This window comes from Melozone crissalis, unplaced genomic scaffold, assembly GCF_028551555.1.
Source record: "Melozone crissalis strain CALT ecotype California unplaced genomic scaffold, PUWL_Pcris_2 ptg000027l_1, whole genome shotgun sequence".
NCBI classification, from domain to species: Eukaryota; Metazoa; Chordata; class Aves; order Passeriformes; family Passerellidae; genus Melozone; species Melozone crissalis.
In genome coordinates, this window is record NW_026535805.1 from 1,378,198 (window position 1) to 1,403,141 (window position 24,944).

The following is a 24,944-nucleotide window of genomic DNA, read 5'->3' on the forward strand; positions in this document are numbered from 1 at the left end:
GAGCCTCAGAATGAGAACTACCCTTGAGCACAAATGTAAGAGGTTGCTTAACTGAATCAAGAAATCCTGCCCTGAGAGGTCTGCTGGGACTGCTCTGAAGGCCAGATTGAAATAACCCATTAAATCCTTAAAGCGTTTCTAGGAATGTAACTGGCATTTCAGTTTATCCCTAACGCACATTTCAGAATCTACTTACCCCCACTGGCATATTCCATTACCAAATACAACGTCTTTTCAGTCTCAATAACTTCAAATAATTTTACTGCAAGAAAAATGAATGAGAGAGATTGCAGCCAGGAGTAAAAGCACAGCACAAACAAAAAATTATACTCATGGAATGAGTATAATTTATGGCCAGTGATAACACTAAATCATACAGAAACTTTATATCCTTTAGGTAAGCGTTCTTTTGATAGGGAAAAAGACCAAAAATTAATTTCTAAATCACAGTTGATAATAAAGCATATTAATTCACAATTTTCTCAGAAGTTTATACGTACAAACGAGTTCATGCTGAAATTAGTTTCATTTGACACAGACTTCATTTAAGATCATACAAACCTCCCCTGTTTTGCTAGCAAACTGCTCACAGTCAGAAATCCAAAATTCTGACCAACTAAAACCAAGTGGATACCAGAAATGTTAAGTTTGACTTTCCTCAGATTGCAATATAACCACTCATTTAAAACAAACACACCCCCACCACCACCCCCAAGAAAACAAAAAACAGCAGAAGCTATGAATGCTGAAAAGCAACAAACAATTTAAGGGATGAGAAGGGAGTGCCTAGCATGTAATAACTTGTACACCTCATCCATACCTTGTATGCAACAAGCCCTCTGGCCAATTCAAGACCATTAACTGTCTCTGGAACAAGACTGTCCAGCCCTCCTCAGCCAGAAGAATTGTCATCACAAAGTAGGGCCCTGAAGCTGTGGGGTAGGTGAAAGAACTAAAGCAGAAAGGGAAAATTACATACTTGGTAATTCTAATTTTCTGGAAATATCAGTCAGCAGGAGTCTTTCCTAGACTGAACTAATGGAGTTCTGCTACTCTCACCTAAGAAACTCATGCTTTTGGGTCTCAAGAATAATTTCAATAGAAGAGGGGAATTGGGGAATTGGAGAGCTCACATCTACTCTGTGTAAGGCTTTCCTGGACTGAGCAGTTTACCTCCTCCGAGCAAAATTATTGATGCAAGTAGAGTCAATAAAAGAAGGGAGACAATGAAGCATTTACTGGATGCTTACTGTCCCTATTAGCTCCAGAAAAAGTTTAACAGAAGTACATTCAAATACAGCCAAATAGAGTAAAATGTAAACAGTATAATAGAAAAAAAGGCAGCAGAAATGCAGGGCTCCTACCAATATTGGGATGATTCAGAATCTTCATTATTCGTACTTCTCGAAACAGCTGTCAAGGAAGCAGGACAATTTCCTTAGAATGTGTTTATTAGGGAAAAATTACACAAGATATGCAATTTTAAATGGCAAGAAGACAGAAAAGGCTGTAGAAAGTAGCATTAACATAAAATACAGACAAATATAGTGCAGTGAACTCCAGAAAATATAATCTACATCTTATGCTTTAAAATAAATATAACAACCTCAAATATCTACATACCAAAGCTAAGCTAATTTTTAAGCATTATGCAAAAAGACACACTAAGTTGCACAGCTCTTTCTGAAGTTCCTCATTGACCAAACCCCACAGATTATTCACACAAGTATTCACACTCTCTTTCTCTGATTTCTTTGGTGACTGGCAAGCTCAGCCAACTACCCTGAACATATCAAAACTATAGGTGCAAGTACAAGGTGCAGCTCTAGATAGAGGTCACATACAGATGTTCAAATGGAATAAGCTACCAGGAATTCTGACATCCTCCAAGTCCTGCTGATCCACAGAGGTGAAGCAGGCAAGTTTGCTTTCCCCACAACTACCAAATTTTACACCGGTCACAAGCAGCAGTGATGCCCCCTCTCCCCCCCTGCAAGTCCTGAAGATTTATCATTGCTGAAAGTCTGCTGTATGACACTGAAACACATAATTATAAACAACTGGACAAACTTAAAGCCCTTAGTATACACACTTCACACCGATTTTTTTTTAAACAGAAACAAGAGGTTATTGGTCTTAAATTTCTACCATTCATGGCTTTATTAATTAGAGGTGTATCAAGATTAACCTAGGGGCTCAAAGGAAAGAAGGCAAATAAAAGAAATAAAAAATGCCTATGTAGTTTGGTGCCATGTACTTGAAGTTGGCAATACTGATAGGTTTGCACTGTTTAATTCAACAGCATAGCCCCTATTTAATGTGCTGCACACTCTTTGGTCCCTTATTGGGCTAACTCAGGACGCTGAAAAAAATTAAGAAATGCTCACTCTTCAGTGTAATGCTTAGACATTTTGGAAACATCTTATAGTCCTCCTTAGAGAGAAACTGGGTTCAACACATTAAGTGTGTTGCTGCTGTTTTGCTTCTCTCATGTTGCAGAGACATCTCACTCTTTTCATTTTCAAAATGAGTCCCATTTGATCAGATGCAACCACTGCAAAAGGGTACAGTGATGCAAGGCAGAGACTGAACAGCTCCCTAAGAGTAGCACTTTAGGGTATTTTATGTTTCTAAAATTCTGCATTTATTCTACAAGTTAAGACTACAGAGCAACATCTTATTGACACTCAGCTTTTGATCGTGTACGTTTGCTACAGCACAAGTAATAATATTACAGATGTATACTTGCATTATTCGAGTATTTCACGCTAGTTACTATGCATTTGCCTTATAACTGCCATTAAAACAATTTCAGAGGGAAGCAAAGACTACAAAAGCATTTCTCTGAGCAAATATGAACAGACGCGGTTTGCTTACATCCAAAACAGAAAACAAGGGTATGTAATATTATGCACCAGAATTAAATTCAGCAAATTTGTTTTCCTCATAAAATCAGCCATTGTTAAGGAAAAACACCACACCAGGATGTTCACTGTGAGTTTGTTGTTTTTTTAAGTGCTGGAGCTTGTTGCACAAGAATAAATTTCTCAGCTAAATCAAAATAAACTAGTCAGAAGCTAACAAATCTAATCCTATGGATGGTACAGCATCAGTAGAGCTTCTAAGCAGGTATGTGGAAAATCAATTCCTACCCTAAAGACTGGAAAGACATTTCATAACTTAAGACTGGTCTATGAGGTATATATCATAATTTAATGCTGGTATAAGAGGTACAGCTGCAAGTCTTCATAAACTGGATTACAATGAGACTTCTATAGAAAATAATTTCAACCTCCACATTTTTATATTGAATGTAAAGTACATGGGAATTGAAAAAAATGACGCACATTATTCTATTCAATATTCTCAGAAGATTTAGAAGTTTACTAATTGGTTTAAGACTCTAATTGGTTCAAGATTCAAATTGATTTTACAGCGAAAAGAAATTTTGTTCCACAACTATTTCTGAATAAAAGCCTTAACAGTATTCAAGGACATGACTTTATATTGCAACTCTGCATTCCATGAAGCATTACTTTGACATTAATCTCCTCCCCCACACTTTCCCCATGCAGAAGCACACTGGTCATTAACACCTACAATGCCAATAACCATGTATTTACAAACATAACCATCTTTGAACAATAGCCACTACACCCCTCAATAACACCCAGGATCCACTTCTTGGCATAGAGAGGTATTTAAGCAAAAAGAGCACAATTATTTCCTACAAAGCCAAGTTGGTTAAACTTACAAAAATTGGGACAGAACAGTGATGTTTGTTCTCTGAACACAAGGCAATCTGCTGCAGGATTATGATCTATTTTACTGATGAAAAATAGCTTTTTCAGAATTCAGACACACCTGTATTTTCCTGAGCAGCAGTGTCCTTCTCTCTCAGAAGGTGTAAGTGACTTATCTCCCTGACTTATTTCTCATCACCCCACAACATATTTATAGGACCACTCTCCATTCTTAAAAAACGCTATCATTCAAAACAAGCTCTTGAACAGGCATCTCCTTGTTGGAAAGGTGCTGCAGCCTCAAAAGCTTCACTTATAAAAAGAGACAGCCAGCACTGTACTTGGTTTCTAAAATTTATAGTTAGGAAAAAGCAACAACACTTGAAAAATTGTTTCCCATATTTCCAGCTTAATTTTTCAAGGCACAAACTGCAGAAAGCAAAGATCTGCCACACCATTAAAAACATTTCTACTTGTTGTCAGATTAAAAAGTAAATCTTAAACATAGGTATCAAAGTTACTACAAACTGAAAATATTCAGTTAACCAAGGCTCTGTCTTCTTTGAGAAACATGCTTGAAAGCTGCTCAACTTTCTAAACAGTTACTGAGAAAGGATGTGGCAAAAGGAGCACAACTCTCAATAGGTAACACATTGAAATTGTTCCAAATCTTCCACATTACTTTACTTCTGTTCTGCTTTTCTCAGCAACAGAAGGAACTTCTCCAAACATGTTTAAAGAATAAAAGCTTGCTGACCCCTAGAAGGGTTATATCTGAAATAACCATTTCCTAATTGCACCTATTAATGGAAAAAAAGGGCACCTTCTGCTCTACTAGCAGTTTGCAGAAGAGCAACAGAATGCTGTTTCAGAAACACCCCTGGTGAAGCCAGTAAAAGACAAAATTTTCAATGTAGCAGACATGAAAAATAGACCAGCTATTTTGATACAAACTTGTGTAATGACAAAACCCGAATACATACATTTGGAAACAAATTACAACAGTGACAGTGGAAAGAGCTAAGTCAGTACAGTGAATTACCATCAAGATCGCAAGCCAATAAAGCCAGCTCTGCTCTAAACAGATGCTCACCAAGTACTGTGGTAAGCATATACTGAACAAACTGAAAACAAAGTAGAAAGGCAGGACCCTTAATTCAACATAGGATTTCTGTTTAAAAAGATAGAGGTCCTGGAGCGAGAAATACAATGTATGTTAAGACAATAACATAAGCTATCACATTGCATCGACAAGAAAGCAAAATTAAAAATTCACAAGGTCAGCTAACTCAAGCCATCAAATGTTAGGCCATGACACAAACTAAAATAACTCTGTCTGGAATACCCTGTGCATACAACAGGGCATGAAAATCACTGGTGAGCAGCTAGGAAGAAAGGAAACACTCTTTGCTTTTACACCTGTGACTAACTACAGACCCAACTTGTATAACACTTCCAGCAAGTGAAGTATGCGCTCAAATATTTCTGTTTACAAAACAGAATGGTGCATGTGAAGACATGATGACTCATTTCACTTAATTAGGTCAGTAGCAAGTACTGTAGCAAAACTGACTTGCACTCAGTATCCTTCATACTTTGGTGAATGGAAAGGGGATGGTTTTGTAAATGACCCTACACCCAAAATAACCAGAAATTTGTCTTGTTTGATTAATAATAATCAGTAGTGATTGAAGATCTAAAAGTTTTGCTGAACTGCAAAACTTATCAGCTTTGAAGTTCTAGAGACCATCCTCTCAACCATGAGAATTTAGATGGGTTCAAACTCGGGAGTAGTATTTTTGTGCCTGTAACATACTCCAGTATCCTCTATAAACCTTCATTAGATAAGTATGCTCCTATCAACACAATACTACTATCACTGCTTCCCACTCCCAACACGGCCTCCTGAAGAAAAAAACAACCACTTAACAGCCCTTTGTACAGCATAAGCCTGATGACAAAATTATAAAACTTCACATTGCAGACATACTAAATGGTACAAAGAGAATGACAAACAAAATGTAATGGTTCAGCGCAGAAAGAAAGAAAAGAGTGACTGATTTCATAGAACAGAACAAGAAATTTTATTATTTGACTAACAATCCACAAATGACCCACTAAAACGCTAACAGAAATTATCTTAACCATGCTAATGAACCACCCTCTCATCCTTATTTGCCTTGTATTTACAATTGCTTCAATGACTGTGAAAAATTGTGTTTAAGTTTACTTTTTCAGGCAACCAGTATTCATTCACTCAGTCACAGCTAAAGACATATAACACTTCAAAACAAACAATTATTTTTTCTGAAAACCATAATCAGTATTTTACAAATGAAAACATGATCCCAATAAATTACCCAGTTTTTCAGTGTGAGCAGAAGATGCATCAATATATTTACAAGTTACTGAAGAATGAAATTCCAGTTAGATCACTAAATTTAAATGTCTATCCTTAGTTCTACTACAAGCAGCTCCTAACAGCACCTAACACTGTCTTGTTGCCAGCTTCCCACTAAAAAAAGCCAAATAACAGCACCAATGTCCTATTGCATGAGTACTTTATGTACTATCTGTGCAGCGTGACAGCATCTTTTGTATGCTATGGAAGTCTTATTTATACTTGGAATAGATTATTGAATTATTATTGAGTATTTTTGTATGAAATACAACTTAACACTAAAACTATTCTCCCAAAGCTGAGTTTTTCTCACTTAGTTTTCTAGAAAGTTTTAACATATTTTAGCTTCTCATTGCTCAACTATGAGACAAACCCAGCCCTAAAGTGTGAACAGCAAGCTACCTAGGAAATAAGCTATGTGAGCAGCACAGGATTTCCACAATGGGCTCTGTCACACACTGCCCCTGTGGGTCTCTCTTCTCTAGCTCAAATATTAGCAAAGAGATTTGCTTAATAAAGGATATATAGGACTTAATAGCAAAGCCTCTGCATGGACTGCACAGCAGGTTGAATTTAAAAAAAATCCAGAGGAACTCACACTCAAGTACTACAAAGGAGACATTAAAGCAAATAAAGTATAAAAGAGACAAAAGAAAGACAGAAATTAAAGGAAAACTGCTTACAACTCCCCATAACCAAAGTTACACAATAAAATAAATTGTAGCAGCAGCCAGAGATAAAAGAACAGCAATAAGCCCGGGCCTTCTCCCATTTCTACAGCAACAAACAGCAGTCTAATATTTGTAAACAAAAAATACCCCAAAATTTTATAATGGGCATCCTCCAGTAGGACAATACAACATTTCTGTGCTTTAGAACAAAACATACACAGAGTTAAGTAGTTAAAATCCAAAGCAAACTAGAATCCCCAGGGTTTTGATAAAACCTTGATCACAATGACTATGAAAGACTTCTGAATTTCTATCTACAGGCATAAACAACACTGCTTTGATTATATTCACTCATTTTGTCAATTCTGTGCACAAAAAGTAATTGCCACAGGTCCCCTGAGTTCAGCAAATATTTCATTAAAGTTGAAAGACTATGAAGACAAACGTAGAAAAGCCCATTAAAGCAACACAAGTTGGTACTCTTAAGTCCACAAAAAAACCAATTAGTACATTAAAGAAAAAATCCAAGAATACCATCCTTTACAGCATTAAATCTTGGTTTAGCATGTAGACAAACAGTTTGTATACCTAATTGGAAAGAAATGTTACTGTTGGCAAAGAGGAAAGCTAGAGGAGGAAGGAAGAGCAAAACAACAAAGCTCAGATAGGAACCACATGGAGCCACTGCCCCCAGACAAATGAATGTGCACATTATAGCAGAGAGACTACGCTCTCCCAAGGTCACACACAAAAATGTTGTTTACCAAGATAAGGGGATCAAATATTTCTGTCAAGTAAATAAAGGATCATGGCTCAACTGTTTACAGAATTTCAGATGTTATGGTCTATTCTTACCTTTTGCAGGCTAGTAGGATTTAGCTGGGTTTTGTCTATTATTTTGACAGCAACCTGGGGAAAAAAACCAAACAGCTATGTATTACTAAACTTAGAAGAAGTTTTGAACAAAAACATGCTGCACCTCTGTGAACAAGAGCATAGATGCACCTCTAAAACATGCATGTGTGTCTACTTCTACACATTTCATCAAGCAAAATTCCCAAACCTATTAAGATTTACCAGTAGGAGCTTGGAACTTCGTCACCAAGGAATTAGTTTTATACATCTGTCTGCATTTGGACTGAACAACATTACCTTGTCCAGGCCCTCTAAACATCAGATTTACCTATTAACAGATCACCAATATCAATGAAATCTGCCTTCAGTTTTAGAAATGCTTGGGGATGAACAGACACCTTCCCAGCCCCAAAATACCGTTTGATGCAGAACAAACATTTTGATCCTTCCACCAAGAAGCTACATTTTAAAAAGGGGGCGGGTAGGAAGGTGGGTAGGTGGTAACTCAGGCATGTCAGGTAACTTCTTCTATATGCTGAAACATCCTCTAGAAACACTTATTATAAAGATAGCCAAAGAAAACAAATCAGACTGTCAGTCTTTTTTTTTTTTTTCAAGGCTTACCTCTCTTCCAGTAAGCACATGCCTTGCCAGCTTCACTTTGGCAAAATTTCCTTTTCCTATTGTTTTCAGTAAGCGATAATTTCCAATGTGAGGATGCTCCTCATTTGTGGATGTTATGGAGTTCCTACATCGGGGGATGTTTTGTCTGCTACTTGACTTGATAGGCTGAATGTGTGGTTCAGTGTATCCATCCACAGAGGTGTGCTGCAAGGCAGACAAAACAGTTGGGAATTTAGCTACTTGAATTTTAGACAATTGAAACAGAATAGACCACAAGTATAAAAAGATGTAAAGGGGAGTAATTTATTTAACTTCTACAATATAACTGATAACTCTGGATGGCAGTCTAAGGAGAAAATGCTGCCTTTGGGCAGAGTACAATACATGTCTCATAAAAAAGTATGCAGAAAAATTTTACCAGCTCTAAAAGCAAAACTAGATACCTATGCAGTAATCTACAATCCATTGAAGACTCTTTAAACATGCCAAACACACACTATAGCTCTATGTTGCAGATAAATCTGTCTAATTATAATCAAATTTAGTCTTTTAAAAATACACTATGCAAAATATATTTGTACCTTGACATATTTGGAAACAAGGTTTCACTCTTTTTTTGTTAACTTTCTTCAGTCAAATGAAATTACTTTTTTTTTCCCCCAAGTAAACTTCATTCCCCAAACATGTTTGCATCTTTTTAAGTTCTTGTTCAAGTAGCAAACTATCTACATCTTTATTTAAAAATAACCATTTTTTAAAACTTTGTGAGATTGCATAAAATATTTTAAACCTCAAAAGTCTGAAGAACTAAAAGGAAGTTATTTTTAATGCATGCCAACACATCTTCCCACATTAAATGTTAGTCACTGAAATCTGCTTCTGTACTCTAACTTCCAAGTATATAAGGGGCAAGTTACAGATGGGGCTTGGAATTGTTCCAAGGAGAAACCAAAGTAATGAAAAATGTCAAAGGAGTGCTAAGTGTTTCAGTATTTCAAATACTTTCTAAGAGTGGCAGATGGGTACAAATGTTTAACAGGTAAAATTTAGCTTCTAATCTTTTAAGTTACAGACTTTGAAAGCTGGTAAATACTGGAGGTAGAAAGAATGTCTTCCTAGAGCAGTTTTTAGTTTTGTAGCAGGAAGGCATGATTACTCCCAGCTAAGCATAAAGCACCAACAGACACGTGAATATTACCTGAATATTTTCCCATTACCGATTGCCTCAATTAAAAAGTGGGCATCTTTGTACAGAGCACTAACAAGCCTGTTCCTAGATCCATGACCTTAAGCTGAAAGTAGTCTGAGGGTAGCTGGAGTTTTACTGCTTCTCCCAATACCCAACCTAATGCCGGGCTGTGCTGATCTCATCCATCATTCCTTATGGAATTATTTTCATTTACAACCAGAATTTAAAGAAGTACTTCCAGCTTCAGTCTGCATTAGTCAATCCTCTCCTGTAAACACTCAGGGTGACAAGCAGTCCCACTGAACCAGGCAAGATTATTTCAGGACATAAGCAGTAGTGGAATTGGGAAAAGTAGCAAACAGCTGCAACACAACCGGAAAAAACAAGGAGAATACCACAACCAGAATGTTCTTCCCAAATGTAGCACAACCCTGTTTACATCACCTCCAGCATTATTAATTATTCACTATAGCCAAGAGAACAGCCCTAAATATAATTTTGTTTGTCTTTTCTTTGCATGAGTTCTTCCGCAAAATACTACTGTACTCCCACTGCTAAACTGTTTTCCAAATTACTGGAGAACCAAGCAAGCCAGGCATGTTTAGATTCTGTATATCAGACAAATTTATTCAGCTGTGAAATAACACACTAGCAATAGTATTTATTCTTTAGAAGCACATCATTAAAATACTTTTTGTGGACTTTGAAGAAGAAGATCAGAAGGGCAGCTCCAGGCAAAAAAGGCTCTGAAACATTCTTTCAGCACTGGACACCAGCCCCACATGTGATAAACCACAGCCCTAAAAAAGTCTCCCCTAAAAATACACTCTGCAAAATCAGTATGTGTGTGGTGCTAACGACAAATACTTCAGCTGTGCTTAGAATCCCAGCCCGGGCTACAGCACTGTGCTACACAAACAAGTTTTAGAAGTCTTTAAGCCTCTTTACTCACCAAATTAGATCTTCACTACAGGAAATACAATGCCTACCAGAAGCATTAGCAACCCTAACATCAATTGCCATTCATATGCTTCACAGGATTAGACTACTCCCAGCAGATACCTGAAGGGATCTCTTCAAGAAACAGTTGGATAGACTTAATCAAAGCCATGGGCAAATAAGAAGATGCCTTCACAGAATAGATCATTTCAATGCAGAATGAACAGGGAAAGCATTATTTAACCAAAATGACAGTATAAGAGTACCAAACCTGAAGAGGAAAAAGGAGTAACAAGGTTCATGGTCATGATGATTCTGGATTTTGGTCTTTTTGTGACAGAAAAACGAAGCCACTCTGGATGGCTCCTAATTATTCCTTCTCAAACAGATTCTCTTCAGAGTCAACCAACCATTCTCTCCAGCTATGCCCAAGGATGACAGAAATCATGCATAAAGGTCAAATTTCCTGGTTTGTGAGCCACACATAACTAAATATATACAATTTCTGAATTTGAACAGCACTAAATGAAATTCAAATTATTCTTGTAACAGGCCTCTTTTCTGCACAGCAACAGCTCACTATTGTTGGAAGGTAAAGAGGAATTTAAAGTAGAAACTTATCAACTTCTAGAAATCAACATTCAGTGAAATTGAAACAAAAGATTAAGAAGCTGAAAAAAATTAAAATCAAGGTCAAGTAACAGTATCTCAGGGATTATTTCCAAAATATACTGAAGCTGAATTTCACAGAAGTATGCAACATCCACACTGTCTAGAAGGGCAGGCTACATAGTTTTCAGATTCTTCTGGTCCGTTACAATGCATTCATTATGCATCAGCTACTATGTGGCTATTTAAAATGCCATCTCAGTAGGCCAATCTCTAAATTCTGAGAAATTTTTCAGGGTGCTGGAAACAAGGGGGCTGTAGAAACCAAAACTCTCCTTGCAAGTTCACTGATTCACCGTCATCCAAAAACAATTTCAGTCAACAAGCTGCGTTTTCCACACAGGATTTCAATTAGAGATTGCGTTATTGCACTAGATATCCTGATTTTATACACACACACACACATATATATATGTATGTATATAAAATGTAGTGGGAAACACTACCTTACTAGTACACCATAAACATGACTCAATATATTCATAATTTATGGCAGTGTAAAATCAAGTCTCTAGAAATAAACATAAAATTAGATGTTTCTTAAAATAAAATGCTATTTTAAACAAAAATAGGGTGAAGCAAGTAACAAGCTTAGAGCTGAAGTAGTTTATTAGAGTATTTAGGTATTTGCACATTAATCAGGTACTTTAAAACAAGAAAACTCATGCAAAACAAAATCCACCTTTTCAGGAATCCTGAAAAAGTATTTCTAACATTCAATTTTAAATTGCAACTGAAGAGAGCTCGATTAACACTTACTGCTCCATACTAGGTCTGCTTCTGACATATTCAAGCAGGGTTGTTACAGAAAGCCAAGGGCAGTAAGACCACAAGAGAGTTAATCTGACCCATTGCTTCCCAAAGCTATAATTTTCTTTGCTTACCCATGGTAACTTTGCCAAAGCAAGATGACCCGAGGGCCACATCATCATTAAGAAAGTGCAGAAGAACTAACCCTACCAAGTAGGTACAATGTGTAGGTTTCACTACTTTACATATTCAGCATCCTTTAGCCACTTACAAGCCACTGGAGTGGTATTCTTGGGGATTATACACTGTAATCAAACTTACAACATCACCTATATTAAGTGCTCCTACAGCTTGGTCTTAAAAATTCCCCCAAACCATTCCAGTCACCAATTCACAGAGTCTTTCTCAATCAAAAACACTGAAGGCCTCTATAGTCCTTCATAGTAAGAGGGTAATTTCCACACATCAATCTGCCTACAAACACACCTCACTTGATTAAACAAGCCTCTCAGTCCTGAATTTTCCCCATCTTGATTTATCACAAGGCAAATTCCTTGGTAGAGCCAGCCCATGCAAGCAAAGTCTCACACACAGTTCTACTTACAAAAGTCAAATTATCACACTTTTCTCACTCAGTTTTTCTATCTTGTCCTGGACATGAGTATCTCGCAGCCAATTTTTATATTCATTACTCCTACCATTTCCAAGCATGTGCCATACACACGAACATTTATAACAGCTGTCATATTTTTCAAACATGCAAATATTTTTCCAAATAGCTAGCCCAGACAGAGGGTATCTGAAGGGTTGAAAAGATAGTCTTCTAAATAGCTCTGATCTGCAACAGTTTTGCTCTTAATATATGTATATTGTAGGGGGAAATATCCCTTTACTAGTACAACATAACAGGACTCCTGATATATTCAGTTTATGTCAGTATTAAACAAAGTCTCCAGAAACAAACACATTAATTTTAATTTTTCCTTAAAATACAGTGCCAGGAAAGGAAAGGGAACAAAGGCGTGAAATACTGTCCTGGATGTCCAGCTGCTGTCATGTTGCCCTCTGTCACTAGTCCTTAGGACCTAGGAGCTTATAGCAAGCCACCTCAAGAAAGATTTTTGCTGAAGCAGCAAACTGAACTGAAAGAGTCCAATTTACTGAAAGTCCTTGGTGAACGTCAAAGTAGAAACCATCAGGATGTTCAGATGAGCTTGTTCTGCATCATGTGTCAAGAGCAAGCAGGTGGTACAGGTATGATACAAACTGCACACAATTATAGTACCTGGTTCCCCAGTTAGGGGCAGAGGAAGATGGAGATTCCCTCCCCCCCTTCCAGGTAAGCCTCACATCTGCACAAAACCACACCTTACTCCTGCCACACATATCTATCACACCATACTACAATTCCTAAAGCACCTCTGCTCTAATAAAGCACTATCTAATTTTTCTTCTCAGACATGTGGAGAAATGCTTTGGAAGGGCCAATTTAAAAGATTGAATGTATGTACACATGATTTTTAAAGTTTCTTAACAGCAATTAAATGCATACTAGATTCTGAATGCATGATAAAAACATTCCTATTAAAAAAAAAATCACCAAAATGCAAAGCAACCAACCTTCCCCACTGAAAGAGGGGGATAATATGCTGGACTAAGCTCAGAAAAAACAAAGCAACGATGGCAGAGTGAGGAAAGAAGCAGTTACAGTTTGTATATCAGATACCAAGATCAGTAAGGCAGACAAAAGAATCAGACAAAACTGTGATAAAATGTAAAATGCACCCATCTCCTGTGCCTGCTCCTGCACACTTTCCAAAAGTGCAAGAAGAAAACAATCAAACATGTGCATGTACATCTGTCTCTTTAGATCACTTATATAAATACATTAAAATGCCAGGCATGATCTTCTTGAGCTTATCAGCTGTAAGATAAAAAAAATTGTAGAAAGCTGGCCTGAGTCAAGCATATACAAACATTTCATTATTTGATGCTGCAACTCTGAAAAACATTTTATAAAACTTTAATAACTCCAAACTATACAGCACCAAGAGACAAAATAAACAAAATAACTTCCTCATTTTATTTTCACATCTCTTCCTTTTTCTTCCCAGTTCTACTATTGCGTATCTCACAAAAACAACTTCAATGGTAACAGGAAAACATTTCTACCACAAGGTGAAATAAAATCCCCCAAAGCCAATAGACAAATAGTGTACCCTTCCCAAAAGCAGACATGTGCACAGGTGACAGGTAAATTTATGTTGAGCATTGAGTAAATCTTAATCTATGCTTGTTACTATGGTAACTAAACCCCATGGAAGTTTTGTTGGTGGTTTTTTTTTTTGGGTTTTGTTGTTTGTCTTTTAAGTGCTCAACATATGTGAATCTATGTGAGACATACAGAAATAAGTTTGCCAACTTTGAGACAGAATTGGTTTTTTCACCTTAAGCTACAAAGGATGCAATGTTTACAGCTCCATACTTGAAGGAATCTAGGAAAGAAAACATCCCATGATGTACCAGCACAGAACTAGACACAACTAATAGGAGTTTCAGAAGTTCATCCTAAAGGATCTTTGGAATAATTCTCATTTTCATGTAGTTACACCAACCTGTATTAATCTTGTGCATGATACAGTATGCTCATTCCCTTTTCTAAAAAAACTCTGCAGTAACATCATATGGAAGGGTGGAGTTCATTATCACATGAATTTACTGATCCTTTTTACTTGATAGATAAAAAACCTTAGAAATGTGCTGGTCATCCCCAAGATGAAAGCATTCCAGAAAAACAAATACTTCCATAGCATGAAATCAGGTCTTGTAACCTGAACTCAGCTCACGTTTCCTTCTCTCCCTAGGCCTGAAGCCCTCAGCCTGGCCAGGCATGCAGGTGCAGCAGAACAGGACCTTCCTGCCTTTGTTCTATTTCACTCAGAATTGGCACAGTTATTTCAACCTGGCACTTTCCTTCCTGACTCATCCCAAACACACAAACAAGATTTTCCAGGGCTAATTCAGGACAACCAGCCCATATCATCTCCATTAATTGCTAGGTCAAAATGAAACCCTCCCTGTAGCCCCATGAAAACTGAGACAAGCCAGCTAAAAGCTGCTGCAGCAAAACCACAGGTGGAACCAACAGGAGGGGGAGGAAAAGGATAAAGTTTTTGTAAAATCCTCTTGTTTACTCATTTTTGTTGTTTGTACAGTACTAAAAATTACTATGTGCCCTATCAAGCAAGAGAATAAAACATTTCCTATCTTGTTAAAATAAAATGTTAAATATGCCTCACCCATGAAACCTAACACAAAACTGTTTTTTTTAAGGAAAGCACTTACAGGAAGGAAGGAACAAAACTATTCCTGCATCCTTCTGGACACATCTAAACACAGCCCTTCACAGACAAGAGTTCTTTCAACATTTCTTGCCAGCCATTACCCTCTCCTCAGGAGGTGAACAGTTCACCATGCCAGTCTTTTTCAACTTATTTCATGAGATCTTCAAACCTGCCAGCAGAGAGTTCCCAGTGAGCATTCCCATCTCCCCCAGGACATCCTGCCAGCACTTGGAGGCACAGGCACCTGCAGGGCACTACTGATTCTAAATGCCACAGCACCCACAGTTTACTGAAAAATCCCCTGTGAAACGAAAACTAAATGCAAATGTTGGTTGTTAATTGACCCAACCAAACAAGAACAGGAACACACCCAGAAAGTGAAACTTCCGGCAAAGGAAACTGGCAGGAGTTTCCACTGCACTTAGAAATGATGCAGCCAGGTCATTTTTCAATCGGCCTGATGAAAGGCAAAAGAAGGGAGACATGAAACAACCCACAGTTCAGGATCATGTCAAGCACTTGGAGCTCCTCAAACATTTGCAGGGCTCAAGAAGTAGAAAATGCTTTAATATCCAGCTTCAAAACTGAGAAGAAAGGGCTGTTTCTACAGTCTAGAAACTGCAATCCTGAAACCTGAGGCTTGCCTCCAGACGAGGAAAACAGCAGCAGGAGGCAAGGTTTACTCACAAAAGAGCGACCAGATTAGAGTGTGAAGCATGTCTGACACTCAGGATCAAACAAGCGCTCTTCTGGGTCAGCTAAGGTTTTCCTACAGAAGGAAAGGTTACAACAGCTAATTGGGACCAAGCTCTGAACTGCAACTCATTCTTCCTCTCAAAGTTTATGAAATGGGCATTTTTCCCTTATCCACTGCATACCTACAACAACTCTGGAGGAGTCCCCATGTGGCACGATAGCTGCTGAAGCTGATCCAACACTGCTCCCATGCCCACACACGCACCTACAACCTCACTACTGCTGGGGCAGCAGGACACAGGACAGAACAGGCAGCCGAGACAGAGAAACCCTCGCAATTCTGTTGCCAGGGTCACCTCCAGCTGAGCACAGGCACGCCCTGACACCGCCCCAGCAGCAGCACGGGCACAAGGACAAAAGGCATCACCCAGCACTGGGAAGACAGGATCACATCAGCTCTATGTTAACTGTTGTGGAACTGTGCTATCAGGACAGGAACATGGAAAAGAAAATTGATCACACTACTTTTCTTGATAATCCAAAGGCAAATTGACACCAGTAGTGAAACTTTAGTAGGACATACTTATTCCAATTCCACAACAAAGTTAAAACACACAAGGACTCAGAAAAGAGTCAAAACCAACACAACAAAAATCCCCCAAAACACAAAAAGCCTCAAACCAACAAAAACAATTCCATAAACAAGGCTTGCTTACTGCTGTTGTTTATCCTCAGAAAAGCACACAATGTGAGCTCAAGAAGCTCCCCTTTAGGGATGACATGAGTGGCAAAGCAGCATCCCAGCATTTTGCTACACAAAAAAGTTCCTCCTCCAGCAAGCTGGACACTATTTCTAAAGTCTTTATATACCCATTACTGGATTCATCCAGTAGATCAAATGACAAATTCATCAAGACAGATCATCATCTCATTTTGAAGACTATCTTACCTCAAGGTCTTATTAACTTTCTGAAGTAAAGCCAGCTTCTCAAAAGTGAAGAGATGCCCAATTAAAATATCCAACCTGATAGCAGTACACACTAATTGATGCACACATGTCCTAGAAAAGAAACCATCCCAGGCAATGCAGGATGATTTGGCGTAGGCAGATAGCGCTGGTTATCAGTGCTCCTCACAGGGCTAAAGTAATGAAAGGCTGGTGGAGATTGTTTGATGCTGGCTTTACCAGACCTGTGACTCCTATAATGCCGCAGCCTCCAAGTTTTAGGAGCAGCATGGAGCCGGCAATGGGGGCATCTACGTGGAATGTTTGAGGATCACATCAAGCTCTGTTTCAAATGCCATTACCCAATGTTCAGCATGATTTTCCCATTTTCTCTTGACATTGTCCTTTTAGGGATCTTAAGAATTCCCTTCATACAATACCGTACATTCAAAATAAATGTAGATAGAAGTAATTCTCAAAATCAACTTGTTGCCTAGACAGAAGAGGGGAATAGAAAGCATGGATCTACAGCGGATTAACAAGGCTTATCTCAAGCCCTTCCACAGAGCCTTCAAGGGAGGGCAGGGAATCCTTCCTGACCTGAAGAGCATTTTCATGGCTTCTTGCACTAGAGCAGACCAGTTTAGTTGCTCCATCTCTAAGGCTTGATAATATGTGCTGGTCCATCACCCTGCAGCCAAGGACTTCTGGTGTCAGTAACAAGTCTTGCCTCAGAAGACTGAGCTGCAGAGGGTCTAATGGACCTCATCTCTCAAGGAGACATAATTTCATATTTAAGCCAGAATCTCATCAGACCCAGCATTCTGCAGACATTTTGTTTTTCATAAACACAAGGTTGACTCTGAGGAGTAACACATACCTTCTCACGGGAAAACCATAACACCTTCCTACGAGGAGGAAGCACCTTAGCTGGCATGGACAGCAAGCCTGCACTCAAGCAGCATTCAGTAACAAGAGTTTTGTCTCCTGAGAACAGGCTAGCAGAGCATGACCTGATGGTGGGAGATACAGATAAAGTTATAAGGACACCATTAAACTTAGTTTATGCTTTCAGAAGACCAACTATGTTTTACAGCAGAGCAAGATTAAGACAAGACAATGTATCCAAGTCAACTGGCTCAGACATGGCGAACTCAAAACAAACAGCAAAATGAAGAGTGTCTTTTGCTGAGTGCTCTCTACTTTGTTTTTCATTCAAGTGTTAATTAACAGATCAAATAAAATGTCCTCAGTTGAGTGGTAGTAATTATTTACCTTTATCTGGATAATGCTATACCACATTTCAACTTAGCAAATATATTTACAGACTTGCACAGATCTATGCTTAACTTTAAGCTGTCCAAACAGCATCTGGCCCTTGGACCTATCTTATGATCAAAGAGTATATTTCTCACAGAGCTCAGATGACAATATCCACAGCGCCCCTTGTTCCTAAAGTCGTGCAATCACCCTGTTTTAACCTTTGGGCTTCAATTATTCATGATCACAAACTGCAATGTAGCATTCCAGAAATACATGCAACTAGGAAGCTAAATTGATATATGGAGAAAAGCAAACAGCAGCAATATTCCTCAAAGATTTTGCAAAGTATGTAAAAGAACTAGAAAAAAAGAACACATTTCTTTAGCTGTTTTACACTGAAAGACACAGTGATACAGCAGCTAATGAATACTGAGAAGCACACACATACAGCATATAGATGTCAATGTGCTGAATTCAAACCATGGACAGAAATCACACGTGAGCGTAACTGAGATGTAAAAACCAAGCACAAGAAAAGGAATGAACAAAACAAATTTAACAGACCATGTAACATAATTTGGCTACGGAAGTAAAAGAAAAAAAAAATCACAGGATGCAAAGAAAATACTAAAACCAGCAGATACTGCATTTACCCAGATGACTAAAATAACAAGTTAGGAAAATGTGGAAGAAATAATACACACACTTATATAGGTAAAGCTTAATAAAACAAGTCAGATAATCTGTGATTAGAGGTTTGAACAAATCCAGTATGTCTTCAAAATGAATACAGTCATTAAAATAAGCAGCAAATCCAACAGTAAGAAAAAAGATGTATGACCTTCTCTAGAGTCCTTGACAATTTGTGGGTGAGGAACCCCAGATCCCCAGCTATGGGCTTTACACAGGAGCCCAACCTGCAGGCTGTAAAAACCGGGCCTTTCAGACTCCTTCATCTAAATGGTGAGACACCAAATTACCAGGAGCAGCAACAGCAGCCTCCAAGCCCACCATTAGCAGGGGCAGCTCTCAATTCTGTCCTGAGGTGGACATCAAACCAGTTTGAATAATACAAGAGCAGCATGCCTAGAAATTCCCAGCTGAAATGCCTTACCAAATCAGATGCTGTCTCATATTAAAACAGGAACTAATTTGATTCAGTCCCAAGGAAGGGAAAGTCATAAAAGCAAAGGAAGTCATGGGGGCCTGAGGGCAATGTCACAGGTGACAGGGATTATACGAACCTCCCTAGTGGAAACTGGGAATTTGTCCCCAAACCTTAAAGGAAAATCATCTCTAAGCAGATTTCAAATGGACACAACTGATTTTTTTCAGGTCTTAGGATGAGCCACCAGCAATGTTTTGTTCTCTCTTCCACCATCAATGTGTTTCAAAGGTCCTTTTCCCACCCACACTGCCAGAATGCCCCTCGCCTCTTAGAAGATGAGGAAAGCCACAGCATGGGAGAAAAGATGATCACATATCCCTTTATGCAGCACTGCAATCCCTGAATTAGCACAGGCTCACTGGGAACTCCATTTTTTCTTTAAATATACCAAACCAACTAGAATGCTCCCAGCCTCTGGGGATGGCAACTATTGTGTTAAGATAATATTTTTCCCTTTTCAACAGTTAAAGAATCTACTCATTTTCTATTGCCATCCTATGATCCAACAGGTGACCTGAAATCAGGTATAGTTTTGGAGAAAAGGCAGGAAGACATCTGGAGGTATACTTAATTCCAATATATATGTGTGTGCGTGTGTGTGTGTAAACCCAGGCCACAAACTTGACAGTCCTCAGTCTGCTTTCTTCTGTTCCTCTGTCCATGACTTGCTGAGTTTAATCTTCAATTAAATCAAGACAATATTAGGAAAATGGCTGATGCACCATTAACACTTCACTTGATTGTAATTCCAACCCAATACTCAAGTGCTGTATTCAATTCAGCTTCTTCAGGTTAGAAATTATTTCCTGAATGTAATGAAAACAAACAGATGGATACAGGAGTCCACTTTGTCTGTTCTACACCACTCCAGAAGGCTTGACGCCTCTCACTTGAAAATAATTCTAGTGAAACTTAATGTTACACACCACTAGGAAATTAATTTAATGAGTAACAAAGAAAAGGTTTGTACACAATACCAAAATACAAAGTTTTGCAAAAGGTCACACAAAAAACTAATAACAACAGTAATAATAGCAGCAGCAATAATAATGTTATCTTGTACTGTTTCAGAAACACTGAACTTGACTTTTATGAGCGCTATACCTCAGCATACTTCAATCACTGGATGAGCACAAATATCTTTCCTAAAAAGGACCTTTAAATGCAATTTTATCAGTCTACTTTGCATAGGCTGTGGGATTAGACTTCCCTTAGCCTGACTACAAACACTGCTGGAGGCATACGTTCTCTGATAACAATAATGTCTTCCACTGACTAATTCCAGCATCTATATTAGCGCAACCCTCATTGCTCATACCAGGTTTGAGGATAAGATTTCACTGGACTCTGCAGCAGATGGAGCAAGAGTTACACTGTAAAAGGCTTTCATAAATTTTCTTTGTTCATGTGCATCTTATGACTATCACTGGAAGCAAGAAGTCTAAAAAGCAGCCAGTCTTTTTCATTTAATAACAAATGAAGAAAAACAAGTTTTAAAAGCTATTACCCATACATATGTCTGCTAAAGACTACTCAGAACAGTATTATTAATATTTTCCGTACCCATTTCATTGCATTGAATGATTAAAAATGCTATTCCTTTGGGAGTCTGATCTTGAGGAAAAAATACTATTTTAGTCCTCCAACAAGTAAAGACATTAGTTGATTTTTTTTAACCACCAGTAGACTGTCCCTAGTACAATGGCAGGGGGAAGAAAATCAGATTACTGTTGGAAAAAAATTACTAAACAAAACGCCAAATGCTTTAAAGAATTATATTACCTCCAACCAATAATATTATCTGGAACAAGATATGAGTAAATACATTACACATGTAATCCATTTGTGGAAAACAACCATATCCTCTCTAAGAGCTCAATGTAGCATTTTATAGACTAAGGTAATTTCCATGGCAAAAACAAGACTCCTCTTAACACATAAGATTCTCTGAATTTCTGAGCTATGTCTCTACTTCTTTTAAGTGAAGACAAACATCTAAGTAGAAAGATACATATGATTGAAGCCAAGCATGCACTCTCAAAAGGCATTTCAGATATTTACTGTTTAAGCACAAGTAATTTACACTGCTGCTACACAGCCAGCAGTACACCCTACCCTCCCCTTCTCCAGCTCCTCAACTCTCACCCATTAAAAATTCCTCACATATCTGAGTGTAGGGAGAGAATCTCTAGGAGAACATGATAAAATTGTATGTCCTGTGTAAGTAATCACTATGAAGCTTTGGTTACTCTCTGCTGTTACCTGAGAGAAGAAAGCCCAGCCCAGTAACTTTACCAGGGTGGAGGGAAGGAAAGGTGGAATGAGGAAAATATGGTCTAACTGATGAATATTTCAAGTTGTAATAATCATTTTTGCTAATATTTGAAAGAGCCCCCAACACAGAAACAGGTCTTCCCAGTCCACCAACAGCAAAGAATGTTCCCATTCCCTTTAGCTTTACAATTCAAATTATTCCCACATTAAAATGCTCCTTGAGATTCCTACAGAAGGGTATTACTTGAAGGATAAACAGGCGCTACAACTACATGGCTTTTATAAAGCTTTGTATTGGGTTTGCTTATGTCATTAAATGAGCAAAACTGGAAAAGGTCCCAGAAAGAGTGAGAAGCATAAGGAAGCTGGCAATGAGTATGCCAAGTTCCAGCACAAAGCACATTAGTAAGCAAAATGGGGGAGAAAACAAGGGGGGTGGGGGGAGCCAGAATGTGAGATTATAGCAAATTGCAGGGATTTAATGGCCAGCACATTAATCAACAGAGTCAGTTCGAATCTTGCAAAGACAAATTTTGGATATGTAAGGATAAAGCTGATGTGATGGCAAGTTATAGATTAGCACCAGGTTTAAAATTAAATTGGTCACATTTTTGAGGGACTAAATAAGAGAAATTATTTATGTGACAACCTTAAGATTAAAAATAAATGGCCTTCTCCCTTCAGAAAAAAAAGGCTGCTTGAAGACAAGTAAAAGATGTTTTACTTCATTTTTCTATTACTTTCTTCTTGAGCATTGAGTTAAGCTGAAAAAGATAAGAACCAACAGTGGGGAAGGGAGGACTCCAGGAGGAAACCTTCCAGGAGAGATTAAAATAGTACTCTTCCCCAGTGACTAAGGCTGAGCCTCTGCTTACAAGGAGGTGTGTGTTTTACTGCACCGCGAGTGAGGTGTGGGCCCCCTGCAGAAGCACAGCACAGGCACTACAGGTTTTACCACAAGTCTCACCTTAGGCAAGAGCCTTTCCAGCAAGCCCTGTTACTATCCAAACCTTATCTATTTTCTTCAACCACATCTGTCTAATGAAAGATATCACTTCTCTCTAACAACCTTGCCTAATTCTGTGCCTGCTTAAGATTTTAAAAGTTATCATGCACTACTTTACTTCATAATACAAAAGCAATTAGACTTTGTCACCAGTAATATTATCTGCTTTTGCAAAAGACTGCCATGGGCTATCCAGTAACTCTGTATGTTCAGCTACATGAACACTGATGTTCTACACAAGTGCTTTCATCAGAGGTGAAGTAAAGTTCTGTCTTATTAGTCAACATATCACGACTGAATGTGTTTAAAATACCATTCTGCAACTCAGTTGGACAAAACTCCTTATGACTGATCACTTGAAACACATATTAAGTTCAGACATCATTCTCTACTTTGATTAAAATTCTGCTACTTTTGTGAATTCTAGAGGTGTTTAAACAAAAACCAGGATAATTATTCTGCCTCTTCCTAGCACTTCAGTAGGGCCACAGTGAACAAGGCAGAGGCTGCTCTGAAGTCACAAACCTGATTCATTGTGACCTCAGTAAAACTCCATTATGTGCAACAACTCTTACCTCAGAAATCATTATGGCTATGATACACATATCAGTGTGTGGCCATTCAATGCTCTTTTGGGTTGGGTATAAATCTTGGACATATAAACAATTATTCTGGCTAAAGCTTACTGTAAGAGTCCTCTTTCTGAAGAAGGCAAATGTAAAGAAAAAGAACCCTTATCTTCATAACACATTGTGTTGCTGTATTTTATATTTAGGTCTCTGTAACAAGCATACACTTTTATGAAACATTGCTAACTGAAATAGTTTACACACAAATGGACAGAAGCCACTGGTACTGAACACTTAAATCTTGAACAGCCATGAAGGATTCTCTACAAAAGTCATCTTAATGGTACGGTACATGCCTGCCAACCAAACAAGTGGAGTGCAGACTACTTCTCATTCTCAGATCACAGCCTGTACCTAAGGTGTCCCACAAGCACAGGAACAGCAAGATAAAAAAAGGAAAATTACTTTTTCCTGAAACCACATGCAACAGAAGACCCACAAACACATTCACTCCAGCAAGACAGCCTGCTTTCCACAAGGATTTAAGCAATGTGAAGTGACTGTTCATCAGCTGTCCTGATCCAATGGAGAACTGTAGCACAACAATGATCTTTCACTTGACAGAGATGCCCAAAAAACCTGCGCTTTTGGGTTTCACATAAATACAACTATTGATCAATCATTAGACACTAAGCTGTGGTAGTGCTCCATGAGCATGTCTGGCTCATTACTTTTAAGATTAACTGCAGCCCAGCTGAATTTAACTGTGCAAGCACCCTCCTACAGCTGTGAATATATGTCTCTCAGCAGAAGTTGCTGTTTTCTTTGAAAGCATACAAAAAAAGAAATCCCTGAAAAAAATGCTTGTGTTAAAAAAAACAACAAAAAAAAAACCCCAACAAACCAAACCCCACCACCAAAACCAACCAACCAAACTTTTTTTTCAACTGCGGTCCCAGATCAAAAAGAAACAGGATTATGACAAACACAGAGTGTGGTTTCAAAAGTTCTTGCCTTCAACTATTTTCCTGCAATAGCTACTGCATGATTGGTCACTACTTAGGAAATAGAAGTTGAAACAGTCACAGGGAAATGTACTTTAAAAACAAGGGCCATCTTATCATCTTGGAATTTTTAACCTTAGATTCACTAGGATGCTCACCAAAGCAATCAAAGCTGAATCATCACATACAGCTATGAAGTCTCAAACTGACCCTGAGACCTCAACAAGCCTTTGATTTTGCTATTTTACTAAGTTATTCACAGAAAAACAAAGATGATTCATTCTTATGTGAAATACAACTGGCCCAATTTAAAGCTCGGTTTAGCACTGAGCATGGAGAACACACCAAAGAAAAGCTAATTGACAATGTGAAAGAAGCAGAGAAATGCTAACAATTAACCAGGCTTGCTAGCTGATGTGGAGAAACAGCTTCTTATTAAAACTCAGATGGAGATGCATTATATTCATTACACTGAACAATGTGAATATTTTGATGAAACTTTCCTGTTTTCATAGCTGTTTTCACAAACAGTCAACTGTGGAAAACATTTCTTCCTAATTTACCACTGTCTAGAGCAGAGTAAACATTCAAGAACCGAGAGCCAGAAAAAAATTGTGAAATCCTAACAAAAATTTTTTGCCTATTCTGAAATTCCAGAAAGATTAAAAAAACACAACAACAAACCCAACCACAAAAAGCAAGCATTGTGTTTCCAACAACAACAACAAAAATATAGATGGTGTCATGACCACAACATAAATAAGCTGAATTTGAAACTTGTCACTGTCGGCAGCAGCTTATAAGTAGTATGTTTAACCTGGAGGGCAGCACAG

General features: G+C 38.1%; 1 protein-coding gene across 5 annotated transcripts in view; it reads right to left on the minus strand.

Moving 5' to 3' along the window:
- MARK1 (microtubule affinity regulating kinase 1) overlaps positions 1-24,944 on the minus strand; it is a 57,485-nt gene that overhangs the window by 26,494 nt on the left and 6,047 nt on the right. For 4 of the 5 annotated variants that reach the window (XM_054279363.1, XM_054279361.1, XM_054279364.1 and 1 more), the window contains exons 2-5: positions 8,295-8,498; positions 7,671-7,724; positions 1,365-1,413; positions 197-262 (exon numbers count right to left, since the gene is read on the minus strand). In XM_054279363.1, coding sequence (XP_054135338.1) covers positions 197-262; positions 1,365-1,413; positions 7,671-7,724; positions 8,295-8,498 — 373 coding nt within the window. Of the gene's footprint in view, positions 1-196; positions 263-820; positions 952-1,364; positions 1,414-7,670; positions 7,725-8,294; positions 8,499-24,944 lie in introns of those variants that run through there. The other variant, XM_054279365.1, reaches the window with a different exon arrangement.